Genomic DNA, 23,775 nt, shown 5'->3' with positions numbered 1-23,775 from the left:
CACGTTGACGTCTGCCAACATTAAACAAATCTTGAAGGAAACCTCTCTCATGATATGTACTCATTAATGTAATTTTTCATTAATTTCCCCATTAAATTTATACTTAAAACTAAGGGAGTTCTTATTCAAACACCCTGTATTAGAGAGCCGATGTACATGACAGGGAGGCGTGTTGTCAAAAACACTGAGAACGCACCTCCCACAAAGTGTCAGTCTGCATATTATTTCGTGCTACATATCTCTCACGAAATGACCGAGACAGTAAAATCAGATGATTTTGAATTTATACGTAACATACAGACAGATGTTGTTGTTCTCGTGTACCATTCGCGACTATATGAAGACGACGAAGAGGATAAAAATTGGCCAGGTGCGAGTGGGATTCGCGCTCTGAACTTAATTATCTTTATAGACAATTGGTCCATCCCAGGAATCGAGAATCTCTACGATTTTTGCCTGTAACCGATAATGATACTGGCGTGACATCGGTCCTGGAAATTGAAAGACTTTCGAGGATATTCCGATTTCAAGTTTGAAGTAGGACAATAAATGCCAAAAAAATATTTTTTCATATGGTATAATTACAAATTAACACTTTCCGGATTTTTTTGTTTAGTTGTATTGTTGATCCTTGCTTCTTGCCAAATTTAATGATTCTAGGTCAACAGGAGATATCCTATAGGCTTTGACGAGTGAGTTTGTGAATGTCAAAATATATGACTTAAATGTCCGTATCTTTTGACTGCATTGACTGAGAAGCTTCAACTTTTTATACCGCCAGGCGACCGTAGGTCCTAGTATGTGACAAATTTCACATGTAATGTCTACCTGTTCCTGAGAAAAGTGGAAAAGAGTTATTAATAGTCGGACAGACAGACGGACAATAGACCCCCCTCCGAAAAGGGCGCCGCGCGAACCGTGGCAAGGCGCCGTAGACCGCACGGCCACCCCGCGCTACAACGTAGAAATTGAAATCTAGTATGGCATACCCTATGGCCTAATCCACTCAAATAGACACTGATTTTAATATTTCAGTGCGACTGGCGGATCTCCGTCACCAGTGTCATACTGCTTCACTCCAGGAGACATCGCGCAAAGACCGATGACATATCACCTGACTTGTCACACAGTCTGGCCATCAGTTATTAGAGGCCACCGTCTCTCCTCTTGTCACCTGCCAACTACTACTTATAAAATAGTTGTCTCACCGTAGGGATTCTAACTAACTCGAAAGTTATTTTTTAAAAAAAAACCGAAGTAGTGGACGTTGAGTGCCGATGGAGATAGCGATATCGCCTGCAATCGGTCACTCGCTACGAACCCGCCACAAACGAGCGATTCACCAAGCAGTTCCAACCAGCACTTCGAACACCCCTGTGTCGAGAACTTCTTTTATGAATACTAAGCTGCTGTGTTTAGCAGCGCTAGTAGTTGATCTGAATCGACAAATGCGTGTCTTTTTCTTTTAATCCGGGAGTCGAAATTTATAAAACTAGTTCTGGAAGGCTTCTCATGGCAACTGCAGTCTGCCACTAACGAACTGTCCAGACATATCATGTGCTACTTACCTTAAAAAAAAATTGAAGTCGTCATTTGTGTGGCCTTATTAAAGTGCTTGGAAATTTAGGGGCTGTATTTGATCAGTTCATTATTTACGTACCATTGCAGAAATTTCGTCATTTTCCTGAGTTCTTTTTTCTATCTCACTCTTTACTATGTCCGAAACAGTATTTATCTTGTGGCTGTCGAAACTATTTTTTTCTTGAAAATATGTTCATTTTGATGCTCTGATGATTTTCTTTGAATTTTACCTTTCAGTTCGTAACTTGATTTAAGCCTGTCACTATACATGTCCTGTGATGCTTAGTTTGCATGATATTCTGATTCTATTTGTAAGCCAGTATTTGGCACCATTTAATTATCTCGCCAGGTTAATTTTTTGGACAGTAGTTCTCTAGGTGTCTTAAACAATTCCTCATACTCTTCATTAATGTCAGATTGGTTGTGTACAACTCTCTAGGCCATATTTCGCAAATACCGTTTGAAGTCCTTCATTTAATTTTCCATTATTTGTCTTCTGATTTAACTACAAGTATTTGATCTACTCAATGCCTTTTAAGTGTCGATGCGTCTACAAAAATGTTATCAATACCAGCACTGTTGGTTCCCATAACTCTTGTCACAAACTATATGAAAGAGAGCTAGATTATATGAAACGCAAAAGCCTTAAGTACAGCTCTAGAGTAGGCGTGCCATAAATATTTGTATTAAAATCTCCACTTAATTCGGTACGGAAATTACAAGGTTAATATTCGTCAAGTTGTTTGATTAACAACTCAGTATCACCAGCTGCAAACTAATATATTGTGATCATTACTGTGAACTTCCAATGAATTTCTGGTTCTAGAGCATAAACCTCATACGGGTGACCATTACAAAAGCAAATAATATTAGAGTTTTATATTTGTAGTCATTCTTAATATAAGTGGCAACTACGGCTTCAAATTCACTTTTCAGAGCGGTTTGCGCTCCCTGAGCAACAAGAAATTCTAATGTTAGTCCATACTAGACGTGGGCGTAGCGGAACGAATCAGTTACACAATAACGCTTTTTACTCGCACCTCGACAAACGAGTCGCAAGACAGCCATTTTCCCACACAATGGGGCTGATCCTCTTATATTCAAGAGACTGGTTAGGATCAGGAGCGATCAGCGATCCATCGCTGCTGTCTGCGATTTGTACACGTTTCAGATATACGGGCTGTCGCGTGACTTCGCCACAGATTTCCGATATCCGTCACTAGAATGCGGGGTTCTTTAGAGTATATGTGAAACAAAATTTTATTTGGGGCAGCGATATGTAAAATTATGCAGTGTGATGTTATGAACAACTAAACACACACCAGTAACACAATAAATTTTGTTGTTGTTGTTGCGGTGGTGGTGATGGTGATGGTGGGCTTCCGTCCGAAGACTGGTTTGATGCCGCTCTCCACGCTGCTCTATTCTGTGCACGCCTCTTCATCTCTGAATAACTAATGCAACTTAGTTGCTTCTGGATCTGCGTACTATATTCATCTCTTGGTGGCCCTCTACGATCTTTACCCCTCACACTTCCCTCCAGCACTACATTGGCGATCCCTTTATATCTCAGAATGTGTCCTATCAACCGATCCCTTCTTTTAGTGAGGTTGTGCCATAAATTTATTTCCTCCCCAATTCTGTTCAGTATCTCTCCATTAGTTACATGATCTACCCATCTAATCTTCAGCATTCTTCTGTGATATCACATTTCAAAAGCTTCTGTTCTCGTCTTGTATAAACTGTCTTTCGTACATGTTTAATTTCCATACACGGCTACACTCCATACAAATACTTTCAGAAAAAACTTCCTAACACTTAAATCTATATTCAACTTTAGCAAATTTCTCTTCTACAGAAACGCTTTTCTTGCCATTGTCAGTCCATATTTTATGTCTTTTCTACGTGAGCCATCATCAGTTAGTTTGCTGCCCAAATAACAAAATTCATCTACTGCTTTAAGTGTCTCGCTTCGTAATCTAATTCCCTCAGCATCAGCTGATTTAATTTGACTACATTCGATTATCCTTGTTTTGTTTATATTCTCCTGCTATGCTGTGGAAAAATCTCCGTAGTCTCGGTTTAGGCAAAATAAAAGTTGCAGAAAATCCCATGGTCCCAGCTGAAGAAGTAAACCGATTCTTCACGTTACCTACAACCATAATTGAACCGCAAAAAAAAAACCAGAACCTTTGATTACTTCATGTTGATGAACGACTGTAGTAAAGAAAAATTCTATCTACAGCACGTCACTTGCAATACTGTCAAGAAAGCCATAATGCGGATTAGATCAGCATCTACTGGACATGATGGCATCACTATCCAGATGGTAAAACTTATTATTGATCAACTACTGCCCTCTATAACAGACATTTTCAACGATTCATTAATCACAAGTGTTTTCCCCGAGGCCTGGAAACTGGGACAAATTAAACCACTGTCTAAAAAGGACATCGCCGCAGCACCCTCTGACTACCGCCCCATCTGCCTTCTTCCTGCACTATCAAAGGCCTTAGAATATATAGTCCATGACCAGCTCACCTACTACCTAACTACTAACAACCTACTAGACGAATACCAATCAGGTTTCCGTAAACATCGAAGCACAACATCCGCACTGATAAAGGTGACAGATGCCCTGAAACTTGCCATGGACAGACAAGAAGCGACTGTCATTTGCTTCTTAGATTTCAGCAAAGCATTTGATACTGTCGACTTCGACTTCTTACTAGCCAAACTTAGCGGTGTAAATTTCTCACCAAGTGCAGTGCAATGGTTTCGCGCATGCATGACGTCTCGTCAGCAACGCGTCCTGTCCGGGAATATAAAGTCACAATGACGGCAGGTAGTGTCAGGCGTTCCCCAAGGCTCAGTATTAGGTCCTATACACTTCTCTCTGTATGTCAGTGATGTGTCATCGGTTCTGACCTATTGCAAATATCATATGTATGCTGATGACCTTCAGTTGTATCTAAGTGCGAAACCAAGCAATCTTAAGAAAGCAATTGAAAATTTCAATACTGACCTCGATGCACTATCAAAATGGGCACAGGACATAGGACTAAAACTAAACCCATCTAAAACCCAAGCGGTACTTGTTGGTCACTCTAAGCTCATTAGCCCAAAACATCGGGAATCCGTACCATCTCTTATCCTAAATGGGACAAATATTAACTTCTCTCCCTCAGCAAAGAGTTTGGGAGTAATAATAGATGAAAATCTAAATTGGACAGAGCACGTAACTGCAGTGTGCGAAAAAGCATCAGTATCCCTTCATGTCCTACAAAAATATAAAAAACTCTTCCCTTTCGATCTGAAAAAGAAATTAGTACAAACGCTTATACTCCCAACCATTGACTACAGCGATATTATCCTACAAGGCCTCTCTCAAGAAAACTCGCGACGTCTGGAACTGGTCATGAATGTCTGCGTCCGATATATCTGTGACGTTCGACTTTTTGATCACATTTCACCAGCATATGCAAAATTGTCCTGGCTGCGTGCAGCAAAACGCAGAGATTTCCATACTCTCTGTCTCATCTACTGCCTCATAAATGTACACTGTCCATCATATCTCTCCTCGTCCTTAACGCTCATGTCGGAACAACATGACAGAAACACACGTTCCCATCATAATAAAATCCTCTCTGTTCCGCTGCATCGCTCAGTCACCTTCTCCAAGTCCTTTACAGTAGCGGGAACCCGACTCTGGAATAACCTCCCTCGTTATGTTAGAGAACTCAAAAACATGTCCGGCTTCAAGAAACAGTTACTGACGTATCTACTTAAGCAACAGTAATGCCTTCCTCTGTACATGAATGCACTTCACCTCATTACTTCCCTCTTTCTCCCTCCTTAAATCTCCCTTCCCCAAAACTCGCTATACTGGTAAACATCTACTTTACACACCAAGATATTAATGTACATCTGCACAAATCTTCGTTACTATTGCCAATTTTTCGCATTTTTATCATTATTATTTGATTTTGTTTTTTTACTGTTATTATTATTGCTTTTATCCTAATTTGTATGTATAGCACCTGTTGTAAAAATACTGCCAGAATTTACTTTATTATGTCTTAGTCATTACTCTTTATTCATATTGTCACTAGAGTAATCTAATTTTCTTAGTTAAACTATTGTCATGTTGTAACTCTGATGTGTGAAATGTTGCAAGTGTGGAACACTGGTCCGATGTAAGAGAGGGCCTGATGGCCCTAATCTGATCAGGTTAAATAAATAAATAATAATAAAGACTCTATCCTCCGTTCAACTGCGCTTCCAAGTCCTTTGCTGTCCCTGAAAGAATTAAAATGTCAACGGCAAACCTCAAAGTTTTTGTTTCTTATCTTTCAACTTTAATTTTTACTCCGAGTTCTTCTTTGGTTTCCTTTACTGCGTGCTCAGTGTGCAGACTGAATAACATCGGCAATAGGTTGCAACCCGATCTCATTCCCTTCTCTACCATTGCTCCCCTTTCATACCCCTCGACGCCAACCCTTGGTTATGTAGAAATATTTTTGTTAAATGGAATACTACAGTAAGACGACTTCATATTTCTGTCCCCGATAATACGAGTAGCTATGTGTGCAGACTAGCGACTCTACAGTATAGTGCCTTTCGAAAAGTATCTTTCATAATTATGGTGACACAAAGAACGGGTAACCACTTCATGAAGTGTAATCCGTGGAGCACATATCTTAAAATGTAAAATCGTTTATAATCTAATAAAGCAATGATTGAAAATTACAGCTACAGTGCAGTTACAAAATTAATGGAATGTAACGTGCAAAAATAAAAAAGAAAACAAAATTCAACTAATTTTACGAAAATATTTATTTATACACAATTCATAAAATCATACAACTCGTCAAATAATACAATAGCAATCAAAACAATTATAAGCGTCAGGAGAATATACAATACATATAACTTTCCAAATATACACGACTAAATTTACAAAGATTCGATATTAAACGGATGCTCTCGTTTACAGCTACGTACCGTGGTAAATGTTTCCAGTACTTACGAATGTTAAGAACTCGATGCATTGCAACAAAGCATGCAAAGAACTTTTTTGGATGAAAACACATATCAAATTACGAAGAAATTGCTACACAGCATGGGAAAGATCGAGCATGTTGATTTGAAGGAAAAAAAGTAATTCTTACACAATCGTGATGACATTATGTGGATTATATGTGCGTTTGATGGAAGTGTCGTTTCGAGATTATGACTTCATGCATGAACGTTTGTCAAGAAGACACTGGAAAATTCCTGTCTTAAGGTAATAACAAATATTCTTTGATTGTTAATTGCCATAAATGTAAATTTGCAAAGTCTATTTGGTTTACAATATATACTGAGAAATCTATGCAAAGAAATGACAGTGTCTTCTTAGTTCGTTAGTTGTGAGTCACTTGAAACTGGAAGAACTGTGCCATTTTAATTCTAGTATTGTGCTAATCGTATTACATTTAAAATATAAGGTACTTTACGAACGTCATTGAAGTGACAAATTCAAGGCTAGAAATACGAAACAGTGCTGTAATGTTTCATCTGTAAAAGAAATGCAAAATATATACAAGACAGTGGTCGAACATAATAGGACAGTTGAAGGGATTCTCTCACATACTTCAACGTCAAACATTTCGTGGAGCAAATAATATAATGATTTTGCTGACATTAAGCAAAGAATGTAGGACTTCTACGGGGCTGCGCATTAAGAAAGCAGGAGATCATTTGCTGCTGGAATTTTGTTGTAGGTAGAATTTGTTTGATTTGGGAAGTGCGCATAATTTATAATTGTGCAGGTTCAAATGGCTCTGAGCACTATGGGACTTAACTACTGTGGTCATCAGTCCCCTAGGACTTAGAACTACTTAAACCTAACTAACCTAAGGACATCACACACATCCATGCCCGAGGCAGGATTCGAACCTGCGACCGTAGCAGTCGCGCGGTTCCGGACTGCGCGCCTAGAACCGCTAGACCACCGAGGCCGGCAATTGTGCAGGCCTGGCCGATAACGACGCACGTGGAATTTATCACAGAAGTAAACAAGCGATTATGTGCAACGGCTTTTGGTTGGTGATCAACAGCAATGGAAGAAAGAGTCCTATTAGAGGGGCTTCTGAAGAATTTAAGTGTCGACACGAACGTTTAGGGGAGTTGCTGAATTGCCTCTGCGTGCTGAATCACTCAAAAAGTGCATCAGCGGTTTGTAAGTCCGTGCTCGTGGCGAAGCTTAATTTTCGCGACATAGCGCCCTCGTTCAGAGGACACGGAACAGCAAAGCGCTGTTTGCGCCCGGATTTGGGCGTCGGCTGCTCTCGCTCCCAGGCCGGATCACGGCTGATCCCGCTGTTTGCCAATGCGTCACGCCAGCCGCTACGCGAGAAGGCTGCCAGTCCGAGCCCTCCGCCTAAATCTCCATCTTGGACATATGCTCGCGGATTACCCGCTGTGTAAGTACGCAGGGGGCAGCCTACCGCCGTACGGGAACAGCGCACGCCACTTGCGATTTTTTTTCCGTGACAGACAAACCCTTTATAAAGAGTAGCGAAGAAATATCTGGCATTCGCTCATTCACGGACTCATTATTTATGCCAGAAGACTAAGATCTCTTGAGATATATAAGGCTGGAAATCGCAGTGTTGGCAAGCCGGGGACGGGTAAGTTCCAGCCATGAAACTGTTCTGCTTTTTTGAAGAACATGAGGTAGCTAGTGAAGTAATTCCCCCGCCCGTTAATAGTAATTGGCACTGGCACGATGAAGGCACAATGTTCGGCGGTTAGTGGGGCCTAAATTTCAGCTATTGTGCAAACATTTTTTGAATTACTACGCGAAAGAAGCAAAATAATAAAAATTCCAGTAACAGGACAAACTAGTTGTAGCCACAGGCGAACTATCGAAAATAGTCAAAGATGGAGTATTACTTTCCTCAAGAATTGCAAACATTGTGGAGAGCGACTTGGCGCGTCGCTCAGTTACAACTCCGATAAATTACTGAAGCTTAAATTGACAACACAAGTAACAACGAACAGAAATTTAATAGGAGCTTTATCGACTGTTGTCATGCTCCTAATTTTCAGCAAATGGTTCGAGATAATAAACGGTGGCAAGTGAAAGCATTGAAAGTTGCGAGTATTGTTCTGTGCCGTAATTTTTCTAGCATTTCAAACAACTGACGTGCTAAAGTAATCATTCATTTTTATGGAACGATGCACTTTTATAAATGGCAGTCGCGAGCCTTACGAAAGAGCAGTACAGTAATATAACGCTAGCTGATGATTACAAAAATACGTTTTGCAAAAATATGAACGAGATACTCTAATACGAGTGCCATGGTATCTGTGCAAATGCCATTCATGTTTAAGGGAGGCGAAATTGCAGTTTTGACAGTCCCATTTACAACATTTTCCGGCTATTTTTTGCGAAATATTTCAAAATAAACACTAAGAAACGCTATATCGCTGTATTCTTCGTTCCAATCACTCTAAGGCTATTGAAAAGCTCATACATAACATGAAAGCACGGTTTAATATTTCAGTACGTAAAATGTTACAAATATTCAGCTGCTTGCACTCACTGCTTTCAAACAGCGTTTCGATATGAGTAACCGTTGATCAATAGTGTAAGGGTCTACGTTAGGTGATATTACGTATAGTGCCTGAATCAGAGGTGGAGAAGATGACATATCTGGAAGCAAACGTCGATATCCAGGTCAGGTGACAGTTACAAACTTCCGTTTCCATCCACAGCGATTTTAATTTACTCTAAGGTTACTCTGTCAGACAATTAGTAGCAGGAATAACATCTTCGACCGAGTGTCTGAGGTGTAGTGGCTGTCAGTCCCATGCAAAAGTGTTTGACAAGTAGGCCTATAAGGCGGACATTTTTACATTTGAATATACTCTACGGTTGTAAAGTGTACGATAATTTGTCATTCTGTCTAACTTAAAGGGTAATATCTAATACAAATTTCCAGCAACGAAAGATTTCATACAGGGTGGCGCAAAATAGGCGATAGAAAGTTTTTGTGGACTACAACATAACATGTGGTGATACGTTCTTATTATCATATCTATGCCATAGCAGACAACCTGAAATTTAACACAGAAGGTTTTCAAAGTGCTTTTCTTCTGCAGCAATGAGTGTTTAGAGTGTTGAACTAGATTCCTAGGCGAAGTTTTGAATAACATTATTTTACACTCAATGACTGTCTCTGATAATTGTAGTATCAAAATCCTGGACGGTTCGAATGGATCTTTGAAGACTCTGTCCTTCAGATAAACCATTAGAAATAATCTCACGGGTTGAGATGGGGTCTATAAGGGGGCCATCCCACACCATCCCCAGTGAATGCTACTGTGTCTAGTGCAATGATCTAATCACTGAATGTCTCCTTAGAGACGTGCGCCGTCCTGCATGAACCAGTAGTTTCGGAGCATTCAGCCACACCGTGCAACCGGCACAAATTCATGTTCTAGTAACATGTCTGTAATTGTCTGCTGTGAGAGAAGCGTCAGTAAAAATAGGAATAACAATGCCTCGCGTACTGATTGCGCACCAAACAGCGACTTTTTGTCGATGGAATGGAGCAGCAGCTTCAACGTATCGATTCTCAGTAGCCCAGTGGCGCCAGTTCAGACGTACCCATGGAGGTGCAAGTGTCTCATCACTAAACCAGATCTGATTCGTATCAACAGTTTCATTTTTAAATGCCTCAGTCATCTCATTTCCGAAAGAGTACCTCCGCTCCACATCCGTGCCCTTAGAGGTTGGCCCGTAAAATTTTGAGGCAAAATTTCTCTTCCATTATTCTCTGGAGAGATCGTCGTGACATCCTGAGTTGCTGTTGTGCATATCGTATTGATGTAGTCAGCTGCTCATTGAATTATGTTCTGCACTCGTTCCACATTCTGCAGGGCTACAACTGAGGCTCGTCGTTCTGACTGAGCCTCCCCGGAGGTATTGTCTTTTCAAAACAGTTTATCAGCCTGTTAAAAAACAGGGAAAACATTACACAGAATCTGTATCAGAGGATGCTTAAGTTTTATCATCACGATTTGACCTCAATTCTGTACCGTAACGTCGTTGAGAAGTGGTCATCCTGGATGGTGCAGTTCTTAGAACAATGTGCTGTTGAATACGCGTCTCACCACAGCGACACATTCAAAATTTGCTTCAAATGTCTTTACGATCAACAAACGTGGTTCCACTGTTAGTGCTTCCATTCTGAAATGTGAATTGAGACACCGGTGAGAGACCTACAGAATTTTCAGAGCTACAGTACAACCATATCACAAGGAGAATTATTTATGGCACAGGCCTACAGTTACACCACAGTAGGCAAATACTTTCTACTTTCTAACACATATTTTGCGCCACCCTCTGCTTCCGTCTGCAGTGAGAGGGTCTAGCTGGAAGGGAAATTCTGAAATACTTTAGTCCTCACACTGCACATTGCTGCACAGGCAGGTTAAAGGGTTTGCAGAGTTATTTTTAGCACTGACTGCTACATTCCCACATGCGCAAAAGGCAGAATTCATCTTTTGTTATTTGAATGTAATAACTACACAACTAACGAACCTATTCATACAGTGGATACCAGACTCTTGCGGAAATAACTAAAAAACTGAAGTGACACAAGTGTGGCAGGAAATTATTGTTCTTCCCGCAGATTTACAGGTAGACGTTTAAATATCTTCTTCCTGTAAACGTTCATGGTTTTTTGACACGTGCCACGTTGCGATGCTGGTGACTAAATGACTTTCTCTCCAAGTATGCCAGTGAACTGCAAAAGCAGTAAATTAGTTTCAGGCTGCACACATAGTAACCTCTGCAGTGCGTTACACCACGGCTCCACACGTGGAAAAATTAAATAATGTATCTCCAGAAACGAACGGCGGAGTGTGGTGTTTGTTTGGCTTTTTACACAAAGACGGGGCAGGATTTGCCCGCTCCAGTGAGGGTGGGTGGTGCGGCTCGAGCGTTCCCATGCGGCGCGCTGGCTGGCGCGTGTCGCCTACGGCGGGGACACGGGCAGGCCTACTTGCAGGGAGAGCCCGACGCCGACGCCGACGCGCTGCGGGCCGCCGCCCGCGCCGCCGTGGCACCGCCCCGACACCTGGTGGTGGCCGCCCAAACCGCCGCCCATCCGCAGCTGCAACACGACACACAAACAGGTCTCAGAAGCAGTCGCCTCTTCCGCTAAGTAACAAGCAATCACTGAATATTTTAATCAAAATATCCACGGGTGTACTGCCGGCGACCGAACCCAGTTCCCTCTGAGCAGCCATAGCGTACGGATCTCCGTGCCGGCACGTTCACAGGAGCTCAGTTCGTCAGTTCACCTGATGATGGCGACATGTATGATCGCCGAAATATTGTGCCCGTTGGACACTGTTGACCGGCAGTACACCCGTGGATATTTTGATTATCAAATACGCCGGGAGAAACTCAAGAATCACACTGAATATTTTATTCTTATAAATGACGACGAAAAGAAAGCAATTTTTTAATTATATGCGGATATTATAGTGACCGGTTTCAGATAGATTATATAATGTTAAGACAGAGATTTAGGAACCAGGTTTTAAATTGTAGGACATTTCCAGGGGCAGATGTGGACTCTGACCACAATCTATTGGTTATGAACAGTAGATTAAAACTGAAGAAACTGCAAAAAGGTGGGAATTTAAGGAGATGGGACCTGGATAAACTGACTAAACCAGAGGTTTCAGGGAGAGTGTGATGGAAAAATTGACAGGAATGGACGAAAGAAATACAGTAGAAGAAGAATGGGTAGCGTTGAGGGATGAAGTAGTGAAGGCAGCAGAGGATCAAGTAGGTTAAAAGACGAGGGCTGGTAGAAAGCCTTGGGTAACAGAAGAAATATTGAATTTAATTGATGAAAGGAGAAAATATAAAAATGAAGTAAATGAAGCAGGCAAACAGGAATACAAACGTCTCAAAAATGAGATCGACAGGAAGTGCAAAATGGCTAAGCAGGGATGGCTAGAGGATAAATGTAAGGATGTAGAGGTTTATCTCACTAGGGGTAAGATAGATACTGCCTACAGGAAAATTAAAGAGACCTTTGGAGAAAAGAGAACCACTTGTATGACTATTAAGAGCTCAGATGGAAACCCAGTTCTAAGCAAAGAAGGGAAACCAGAAAGGTGAAAGGAGTATATAGAGGGTCTATATAAGAGTGATGTACTTGAGGACAGTATCATGGAAATGGAAAGGATGTAGATGAAGATGAAATGGGAGATATGATACTGCGTGAAGAGTCTGACAGAGCACTGAAAGACCTGAGTCGAAACAAGGACCGAACGAGGTGGCGCAGTGGTTAGACACTGGACTCGCATTCGGGAGGACGACGGTTCAATCCCGCGTCCGGCCATCCTGATTTAGGTTTTCCGTGATTTCCCTAAATCACTTCAGGCAAATGCCGGGATGGTTCCTCTGAAAGGGCACGGCCGACTTCCTTCCCCATCCTTCCCTAATCCTATGAGACCAATGACCACACTGTCTGGTCTCCTTCCCCATAAACAACCACCCAACCATCGAAACAAGGCCCCAGGAGTAGACAACATTCCATTAGAACTACTGACAGCCTTGGGAGAGCCAGTCCTGACAAAACTCTACCATCTCGTGAGCAAGATGTATGAGATGGGCGAAATACCCTCAGACTTCAAGAAGAATATAATAATTCCAATCCCAAAGAAAGCAGCTGTTGACAGATGTGAAAATTACCGAACTATCAGTTTAATAAGTCACAGCTACAAAATACTAACGCGAATTCTTTACAGACGAATGGAAAAACTGGTAGAAGCCGACCTCGGGGAAGATCAGTTTGGATTCCATAGAAATATTGGAACACGTGAGGCAATACTGACCTTACGACTTATCTTAGAAGAAAGATTAAGGAAAGGCAAACCTACGTTCGTAGCATTTGTAGACTTAGAGAAAGCTTTTGACAATGTTGACTGGAATACCCTCTCTCAAATTCTGCAGGTGGCAGGGGTAAAATACAGAGAGCCAAAGGCTTTTACAGTTTGTACAGAAACCAAATGGCAGTTATAAGAGTCGAGGAGCATGAAAGGGAAGCAGTGGTTGGGAAGGGAGTGAGACAGGGTTGTAGCCTATCCCCGATGTTATTCAATCTGCATATTGAGCAAGCAGTAAAGGAAGCGAAAGAAAAATTCGGAGTATTTATTAAAATCCGCGGAGAAGAAATAAAAAGACTTTGAGGTTCGCCGATGACATTGTAATTCTGTCAGAGACAGCAAAGACACTGAGACACTTATAGTAGTAAAGGAGTTTTGCTATTTGGGGAGCAAAATAACTGATGATGGTCGAAATAGAGAGGATATAAAATGTAGAATGGCAATGGCAAGGAAAGCGTTTCTGAAGAAGAGAAATTTGTTAACATCGAGTATAGATTTAAGTGTCAGGAAGTCGTTTCTGAAAGTATTTGTCTGGAGTGCAGCCATGTATGGAAGTGAAACATGGACAATAAATAGTTTGGACAAGAAGAGAATAGAAGCTTTCGAAATGTGGTGCTCCAGAAGAATGCTGAAGATTAGATGGGTAGATCATATAACTAGTGAAGAGGTATTGATCAGAATTGGGGAGAAGAGGAGTTTGTGACACAACTTGACTAGAAGAAGGGATCGGTTGGTAGGACATGTTCTGAGGCATCAAGGGATCACCAATTTAGTATTGGAGGGCAGCGAGGAGGGTAAAAATCGTAGAGGGAGACCAAGAGATGAATACACAAAGCAGATTCAGAAGGATGTAGGCTGCAGTAGGTACAGGGAGATGAAGAAGCTTGCACAGGATAAAGTAGCATGGAGAGCTGCATCAAACCAGTCTCATGATTGAAGACCACAACAAACAACAACAACATCCTGAATTTAATTTAAAGCTTTGTTGAGTGCATCGTAAGGGCTCGTTTGCGACATGTGTCATAGCTGAGACGCCACTATACTTTCTCTTTTTTTTATTACAAGAGGTACATTTTTTTAGGATTTGAACTGCACAATCGTATTGCCGAGCCTATTTCAATAAATTATGCTGTGGCAGTATTGCAAAATGGCTTCCTAGTTCACCAAAGTGAAAGTGTCCCAAAAACTTTCAATTTGTAGCTAAGACATGAAGCAAAGTATCAATTTGTCACATTTTGAAATAGTTTTCGACGACGAAATTCTTCAGTTTTTCCTTTCTGGTACAACCTTGTTAATCTTCATTTATCTTTACGGAAACTTAAATATTAGTCAAACCTAATCATTATCCACGTCATAGATACATAGTAATACAGATTTCTATTGCTGTTAATAGTACTTCAAAACAAGCGTACCGTCTTGCAGATCTGCATAATCCGAAGGTTGTCAGGCTGTCGTGCATAAATCATATTGCATATGAACATTGCTGTACGCATTCAAGGGATCCACTTGCAGCACACTTACGAACTAACGGATTTATGTAGTGACGTGTCTCTAAATGTATGATCATGCAGCCATGTAAATTAGCCCTACCTTATGAACTCTTTATTACAGTGTGTCTAGATTTTTTCAACACAAAGCGTCTCTTACTGGCATCATACCTGTAATTAAACTTTTGTTGTGTTTGCTGTGAAAAGAAAGTTTGTGTTTGACATATTTTTATATACATTCGTAGCAGGAGTTATTCAAAGTTGCTGTTACTAATAAATACATACTTCAAAATAGGACATATACGCGCAACGTTAAAGTTTCAATGATAGCGCAAAACGTAAACTAACGGCGTTATATGAAAGTACCAAAGAGTCTGAGTTTCATGTTGGAGATATGTGCTTTACGCTATGGCTCGCTCCAAAGATATTCCTCTTGTGTGTTCGGGACATCCAGTTCTCGTCTCATGAGGGCCTACAAAGCCGAAAACCAGTGAGTGTATAAATAATTAATAGTTACATCATTTAAAGTGTTTCTTTTTTATGATTTTATTTTCATTATGTTTTCCAAGCACCGATGAAAACTTATTATTGTTATTATTTGGTTACTATCAAGTTATAACCTTACAGATATTAAATATATGGTTCAGTCACTTTATCTATGCTAGGTTCCACAGCTACTACGAACTTGTTATAAAGTTAAATGCGTTACTCCACCGGGGCAGTAAGCTTTTTATTAAAAATTATAATTTTCTAGAGAACACGACTCCCTAGGTTAGTCATTACTGATTTTCTAGTAACAACTAGAAGTTGCCAAGTGAGTCATGCGTCAGTATTTTGGAAAACAGAGCATGGTTCTAACTTGTGTCGAAGAGACCGAATAGATCAGCAGCGTATCGATATGAGTTGGAGACACGTATGTGTTTTTCTTTCCTATGCTTGTGACAGCTATTTGACATTCTGTTGGTATCTTCTGAAAATAGCCTCTAATGCCGAAAGTGACCAGTCGCCATTGCCCAGTAACTTATAATTTTGGAAAAAGGCGTACAGCCCCGGCAGAATGAAGTCTTTACTTGCAACGAGGTGTCATTCAGCCTTACTACTTGAGCCGTTGTGAACCGCCTGACCTCTACAACTGTTACGAAGTTGTAATTTTTAGGTGATAGAAGTTAGAAATTGAGAGTTGTCTCCTAGTATCAACTTCGCGCTATCTAGCAGTATACAGCAATAACTGGGGAAAGCTTTAAGATGGACAGTATCTTGCCGGTATTCACCGGGAATCAGATTTTAAATGGATTACTCGTTCTACGGCTATTTTGATTCATTTTCATGCAACTCGGTAACTTTTCAAAGCCGAAAGACAACCCATCGAGCAGGTATCTACCAAAGCAAAGTGAAAAAATAAGAAAATACCTACATATTTACGGCAATTAACTATCGGATTCACTCCAGCCCTCCCCACCTTGTCAGCTACGCTCCAGTTGTTAGTTGCTCGTGCAGTGCATAAAAATAATTCTGAAAGCGTGGACCATTATTGCTTCCGAAATACTACGATGATATTAGTAAAACATGGTATGCTTAGAGAGTCCTTCAGTCGCTGCGGGAAGCGTGAACTACGGTGAGGACCTCAAACAAGAAATGTTCTTGTATCGCAGTGTCGATAATTAGATCAATTAGAATAACTGTGTCAAAATGTGTTTTGAAGTACAACACTAGATGTAAGTTAATCATTGCATATGTTTCAGTTAAATTCCTTATTAATCAGTGCAATAGCCCAACACCAACGAGATCACATTCTACTATATACATAGATGTGTAATAATTATCGCCGGCCGGAGTGGCCGAGCGTTTCTAGGCGCTACAGTCTGGAACTGCGCGACCGCTACGGTCGCAGGTTCAAATCCTGCCTCGGGCATGGATGTGTGTGATGTCCTTAGGTTAGTTAGGTTTAAGTAGTTCTAAGTTCTAGGGGACTGATGACCTCAGAATATAAGTCCCATAGTGCTCAGAGCCATTTGTAATAATTATCAGTTTACAACATAAAATACTATGAGAAACAAAAGACAAAACTGCATAGAGGTAATACTTGTCACTGTACACTGAAGTGAGTTTTAATTGTGCCATGTAAGATGGCTCTGTCACTCTGAACAGATGGCCCTGCACGCTGTTAATCAAACAGCATATAAATTCTTACTAGAAGTCGGAAGACTTAAATATCTACAGCATGCAAAATAAGATCTTAACGATCAGTTAACAGCTAATAAGCTAGAAAAAGAAAATTTAAGTGGCGACTTTTAAAAATTCGAATTACACGGTTTATTGAATATTTGCGGATGGTTAAGGTTGTGTGCCCTACGAAAGGACTCAAAGCGTCAACCTAACCATCATCGTTCTGCCTAAAGAACAGCCTACATTAGGGAAGACAACAGAAGGACACGGTAATTACTCACTGACAGGTGACACGTGCACTGGCAAAGAAACAAAACAGTTACAATTCTGGTATCGGACAGGGGGTTAGCTCTAAATTTATATCAATATCAATATATGCAGGAGACCCATACCGTACGTGGGAGAGGAATAGAAACCAGTGTGTGTTACCATTGCCAAGGTTTCCCTTTGCACGAGTTGATCTGTCTTAGGTAATTCGTTCGCAGTTTAGCCGAAACTGTATTCGAGTTGTTACTATGCTGTACATGATGCGAAATGTCTCGACTTTAACGCCAAAACTGAACTAACGACTTCCGCTGGGAAATATCTTAATACCTTAAATACCACAATAGTTCAAATAACCTTAGCACAGTGCCTTGTGAAGTACTTATGCAGAATCGTTTATCGTTCGCGTTGCTATCACTGTGATGAAATGTGCCATCATATGTGAATTTTTGTCCTTCGATGAACCTAAGTGTGACGACACAAACGCATGAAATACAGGCATATTGTAATGATGAAGATAAAGGAGAGCAATATGAGAAACTGGACTAAAGACGGGTCTGTCATTAAGACAGGGGTATTACGCATCAGTCGTGCCAGGGCCCCTTGCCCAGAATAAAAACATAAGGTAAAATAATTTCCACATCTGTTTTGTTACGAAGGTTCCTGCCGCAGTAATGGAAATACAAATTAAAAGCCAGGCTTATCATTCTGGAGAAATTCACTCAATAAGATCCAAAACATAATTTTCTTCCTAGGAGATTGCAGTCAAACTGATGTAGGCGTTTCATCTTGGATACACTTTTCGAGAACGCAAAATAAAATGTAAATGTGATTTGCATTACTCTTGAAGTTTAGAGTTACTATCTTATTTATCGACAGGGTGGAGTACCGGACTTTTTTACCGTTCCAGTAGCAAGTTGCAAACGCCAGGTTGCAAAAAAATACAACCGGAGACCGCTTGAAACTTCAGCCTGCGTTAGCCATCCTCCCGTAAAGGACGCACGCTCGTAAAAACGTTCTCCCCATTTACGAACTGTCCATTAAGCGCGTCGTTAAATATTTTAGACTCGAGGACCTAACAAAAGGTCTCAGACTACAGAACAGGAAATTAGGCTGGCGTAAAAAAAGCAGAAAGCTGATAATTTTGTAAGGAAGTGGTAACGGCGCCGTTAGAGCCAAGGCCGTGGGCAGGTAGGAAGGGGCAGACCGCTCCGCTTCACGCGCTCCAGCTAGCTGCCGGCTGCTTGGCCAGCGGTGTGGACCGCCCGTCCACTCCAGTAACATATACAGTCTCACTGGAAGCTATTTGTATTTGTGGTCACTTGTTTAACTTCTTTTTCGTATCAGAAAACACGATGTAGCTATTCCGAGGATTTCCTGTCTATGGTGTTGTCGGACTTAAATCTGTGTCTTCGACTGTGACAACCTTTCTACATTTAATATCATTAGCGACTCCGTGATAAATAAAAGCAAACCCCAGTCTTATTTGCTGACGGTGAGGAATTAGGAACACAAAACTGTAGATAGTACTGCAAAAGATTTACCCCACAGATTTCTTCAAGAAGGTGAATAAACCTTGATGACCGAACGGAAGAGACACGTATGACAGAAAAACTAACTTTGTGTTCTGCCTTACGGCAGGTCTTGTCATGGGGGAAGCCTCGTCAGAGAGCTCCACCGCATGAGCGTCTGGGGAAGTGATTCCAGTGGTGGTTTCCCGTAGCCTTCAACTGATGACGATGAAATGATGAGGACAACACAATACCCAGTCCCTGAGCGGGAAAATCCCCGACCCAGCCGGGAATTGAACCCGGGCCCCTTGGCGTGACAGACCCGCGCTGACCAACTTTTTTATGTATTTTTTTTTACATGACTACATTTAGGAAACGTGTACAAATGAGAATTCTAGTAACTAAGTGTTACAACAACAAAGGTGGCATTCAAAGACCACTCAGCTATCGGGGCGGACGTATGACAGAGAAAGTTAAAATAGCGCTAAATATTGCCTATCCTTCCTCTTACATCGCTGAAGTAATTTGTTGTTTTTGGTGCAGAGATGCTTGCCACTGAAGCAAGGGTGTTATATATGAAGTACTTGTTCAAGTGGACCAGTGGGTGGAAATGAACTCGCTATGGGCTTATTAAAAAACCCAATCAAAATTTACCTGTAATAGTTGAAGCAAACCAGGATTAGGACACCCGACAAAAACATCAGTTGGTTCCTTCTAGACACGTTCAGTATTTTAGTAATGACCCTTGTTCACAACTGAGACCAAATGGATATGCTTTTGTCATTTAATTTTATATATTTGTAGTTGACCGTATTTGTTTTTATTTGTAGATATTGCTGTAGAAATTTTAGGCGTTGTTATGGAGCAGACTGTTGTGTCCATTGGACGAAGACGTGATGACTGGGTGTTGTGTGATGTCCTTAGGTTAGTTAGGTTTAAGTAGTTCTAAGTTCTAGCGGACTGATGACCATAGATGTTAAGTCCCATAGTGCTCAGAGCCATTTGAACCATTTGATTTGAACCATTGGACGAAGAAAAAGTTCCTTACTATGGTTCGTAAAACTTGTTAGTACTAGTTTAATACTATAGTCCTGACGAATATTTCTGCAGATAATAATGTATTGATAAGAAGTTTCTCAATTCACCCGAGCACTTAGCTTCACGAGCTCTGTTGTCAAAGAAAGTACTGGTACTACTACTACTACTATTATTATTATAATTATTATTTGTAGTAGTAGTAGTAATCCTGTTGTTGAAAATGGCGTGAAATTCTGTCAAAGATTTGTTCACGTCATTATTAACTCAGGGCAATTGCTTTTCCGATAGCGTCCACATATAAGGACTACCTTATTAATAAAATTATCCTCCCATTCTCTCAGTTAAAACCTTCCATCATATGTACATTAGTGTGTGCATGACATCCCCAAATGAAAATATTTTTGGTAACTAACTGTACTCAAGTTCTACAATCCCGTATATGAGGCAACATGTTATGATGTTTAATTGCGCTGTTGCCCTTCAATATTTTAAGAGTTTCAATAATCACCGCACCGTGGCTTGCAGAGTATGTGTGCAGAATCATTTACGTCCACGTTGGTACGACGTGGCTGCTAAGTACTTCCATCATGTAAATCAATTTTCATACACGAAACTAATCATTACATGTCAGACTTTTCAAGGACTATTTTTCTGCTCCAGAATAAGAGGCCTGTGCTCAGCCTCACTGATTTCACACTTCAATATAAAAGGCGGACCTGTTAGAGAAACAGACGACATACACGGTGAGCCGGAGCTCCACCGCCAAAATTTCGGAGTTTGTTCAAGGATATTTTTTGAAATTTTTTATATAAGCGATGAAACAAATTTGGTGGTGCAACAAATTTGTTCCACACGCCCACGGTACTTCCTGGTGACAACAGTAACGCCGACGTTACTCTTCACCCGCAAGCTTTGCATTCAGGAGGCTGATGTTCGGTTCTGTCTCGAGTTTGTTTTCCCGCCAGTGTTAGTTGTACATTTAGAGTGTTATAAGTGTTATACAGAAGAATAGATAGCTTTGCCGATGAAGAATTTCCTGATCCACGCCTCTGGTTTATTCAATACAATGGTAGAACGACGCTATGTTGAATTGTTGCCGCAGCGACGTCAACCACTTCAGTCATTTTGCACGTGCAAGTTTTTGCAACTCTTCAGCAGTAATCCTGTCCATACTGTTGTGTATCAACTTTTATCGTACAACCGACACTGCCGGCAAAACAAACCTGGTGCTATATACAAACTGCTAAATACCGACTTCAGGGCGAAGAGTAAAGTGGGTTTCACTGTTGTCAAAAGGAAGTACCGCGAGTCAGTGGAACAAGTTTCTTTTCAAACAATGCACACAGCGCATGTTGTCGACATCCAAACCATTGTGTATATCATATGTGTGTAAAAAAAATGGTTCAAATGGCTCTGAGCACTATGGGACTTAACAGCTGAGGTCATCAGTCCCCTAGAACTTAGAACTACTTAAACCTAACTAACCTAAAGACATCACACACATCCATGCCCGAGGCAGGATTCGAACCTGCGACCCTAGCGGTCGCGCGGTTCCAGACTGAAGTGCCTAGAACCGCACGGCCACTGTGGCCGGCCATATGTGTGTAGATAACGCTGAAAGTATAAACGTACCCGCCGGTTTTTCTGTCTCTCTGTGAAGTCTGATCTCAGGAAGTACTGTAGGGATTTTGATACGATTTCCACTTATAGATAGAATGTTTCATGAGGAAGGTTTGAACGCATAATCCATACATACTATAAAAATATGTGTGTGTGTGTGTGTGTGTGTGTGTGTGTGTGTGTGTGTGTGTGTAAACCAATGGATCGATTTCATCCAAACTACGTGCATATAGCTCGTACAGTCAGGCAACAATCACTGTGGAGGGAAGAACCATCTACCTATCATGGTTCAGCAGATATGACGTCAAAAACAGTGATTCCCGCGAAAAACTTCCACATCATGCATGACGTGTAAATGTATTATTTCCTCTCTACTAACTTTATTCGCAACACTTTTTCAGACGGTATCCCCATATGCCGCTGTTATGTACCTACAAAATTATATCATTGTACAACACATAGTTCAAGAGATATGACGTCATAAACATTGAGATGTGAAAAAATGCCGCAACATGCATGAAGTTTTAATGTATTTATTCTTTATTACAAAGACTCTCCTGCAGTCGAGGAAATCGCTGATATCTTGCAGCACTTTTGACAGCTTTGAATTGCGAAGCGTAAAGGGCTGTAGGCGATAACTATAGCCATCTATAGAGCTATGAAGAGCCGTTGCCATAGAGACGTTTGCAAAATCGTGCTGTAGACAAGCACAGAAACTGTCTGCAATCATGTTACTTGATTTGGATAGTGTATTTATACATTATGCATATTTCTTTGTACGACTCTGTCACAAATTCAAAGATGTTTTCACGAATACATGGAAATTAAATTTTTTCGACACGATACTACAAACACAGTTCATTTTTTGTTTTCGTTTCTGATATAAAATTGGCAAAATGAATACCACGGTAGTTCCGTATTCGTCAGCTGCTTTATAAATATTTCGTAAAACCGGAAACGTGATGATGTGTGTCGATGACTTCGTGCCTTCTGACAACTTTTCTGGCATGCGCTGCTTAAATCGCTCTAATTATACCACAGTTTGGAGTAAAAATTCAATTACATAACTTTGTTCTCTGAATTTAATCATAAATCTATGCAGTGGGCCTTAAACAAAATTATTGCTACGCCGGACAAGTCGTCCGGCCGGAAATACCTGTGTGAAGCCAGGGTTAGGTCCCTATGACAGATGTGAAGTTAAATGGCGGTAAAAAATCGAACGAAATTTTAATACTCTGTAACGCGCCACTAGAAACAATGAATCCCTTGTTGTTGTTGTTGTTGTCTTCAGTCCTGAGACTGGTTTGATGCACCTCTCCATGCTACTCTAGCCTGTGCAAGCTTCTTCATGTCCCAGTACCTACTGCAGCCTACATCCTTCTGAATCTGCTTAGTGAATTCATCTCTTGGTCTCCCTCTACGATTTTTACCCTCCACGCTGCCCTCCAATACTAAATTGGTGATCCCTCGATGTCTCAGAACATGTCCTACCAACCGATCCCTTCTTCTAGTCGAGTTGTGCCACAAGCTCCTCTTCTCCCCAATTCTATTCAATATCTCCTCATTAGTTATCTGATATACCCATCTAATCTTCAGCATTCTTCTGTAGCACCACATTTCGAAAGCTTCTATTCTCTTCTTGTCTAAAGTATTTATCGTCCACGTTTCACTTCCATACATGGCTACACTCCATACAAATACTTTCAGAAGCGACTTCCTGACCCCTAAATCTATAGTCGATGTCAACAAATTTTTCTTCTTCAGAAACGCTTTCCTTCCCATTGCCAGTCTACATTTTATATCCTCTCTACTTCGATCATCATCAGTTATTTTACTCCCCAAATACCAAAACTCCTTTACTACTTTAAGTGTCTTATTTCCTAATCTAATTCCCTCAGCATCACCCGAGTTAATTCGACTACATTCCATTATCCTCGTTTTGCTTTTGTTAATGTGCATCTTATACCCTCCTTTCAAGACACAGTTCATTTCGTTCAACTGCTCTTCCAAGTCCTTTGCTGCCTCTGACAGAATTACAATGTCATCGGCGAACCTCAAAGTTTTTATTTCTTCTCCATGGATTTTAATACCTACTCCGAACTTTTCTGTTGTTTCCTTTATTGCTTGCTCAATATACAGATTGGATA

The 23,775-nt window shown here is 40.8% G+C and overlaps 1 protein-coding gene across 3 annotated transcripts in view; it reads right to left on the bottom strand.

Annotated features, from left to right (window-relative positions):
• The window catches only part of LOC126235725 (protein big brother), a 241,681-nt gene that overhangs the window by 12,716 nt on the left and 205,190 nt on the right, over positions 1 to 23,775 (bottom strand). The window contains exon 6 of one of the 3 annotated variants that reach the window (XM_049944498.1): positions 11,644 to 11,750. The exons of 1 other annotated variant lie outside the window; for it this stretch is intronic. In XM_049944498.1, the coding sequence (XP_049800455.1) occupies positions 11,644 to 11,750 (107 nt within the window). Of the gene's footprint in view, positions 1 to 6,399; positions 11,751 to 23,775 lie in introns of those variants that run through there. One more of the 3 variants, XM_049944497.1, reaches the window with a different exon arrangement.

This window comes from Schistocerca nitens, chromosome 2 (assembly GCF_023898315.1).
Source record: "Schistocerca nitens isolate TAMUIC-IGC-003100 chromosome 2, iqSchNite1.1, whole genome shotgun sequence".
NCBI lineage: Eukaryota > Metazoa > Arthropoda > Insecta > Orthoptera > Acrididae > Schistocerca > Schistocerca nitens.
Note: the sequence above shows the minus strand (reverse complement) of the source record. Positions and strands in the feature narration are given on the sequence as shown.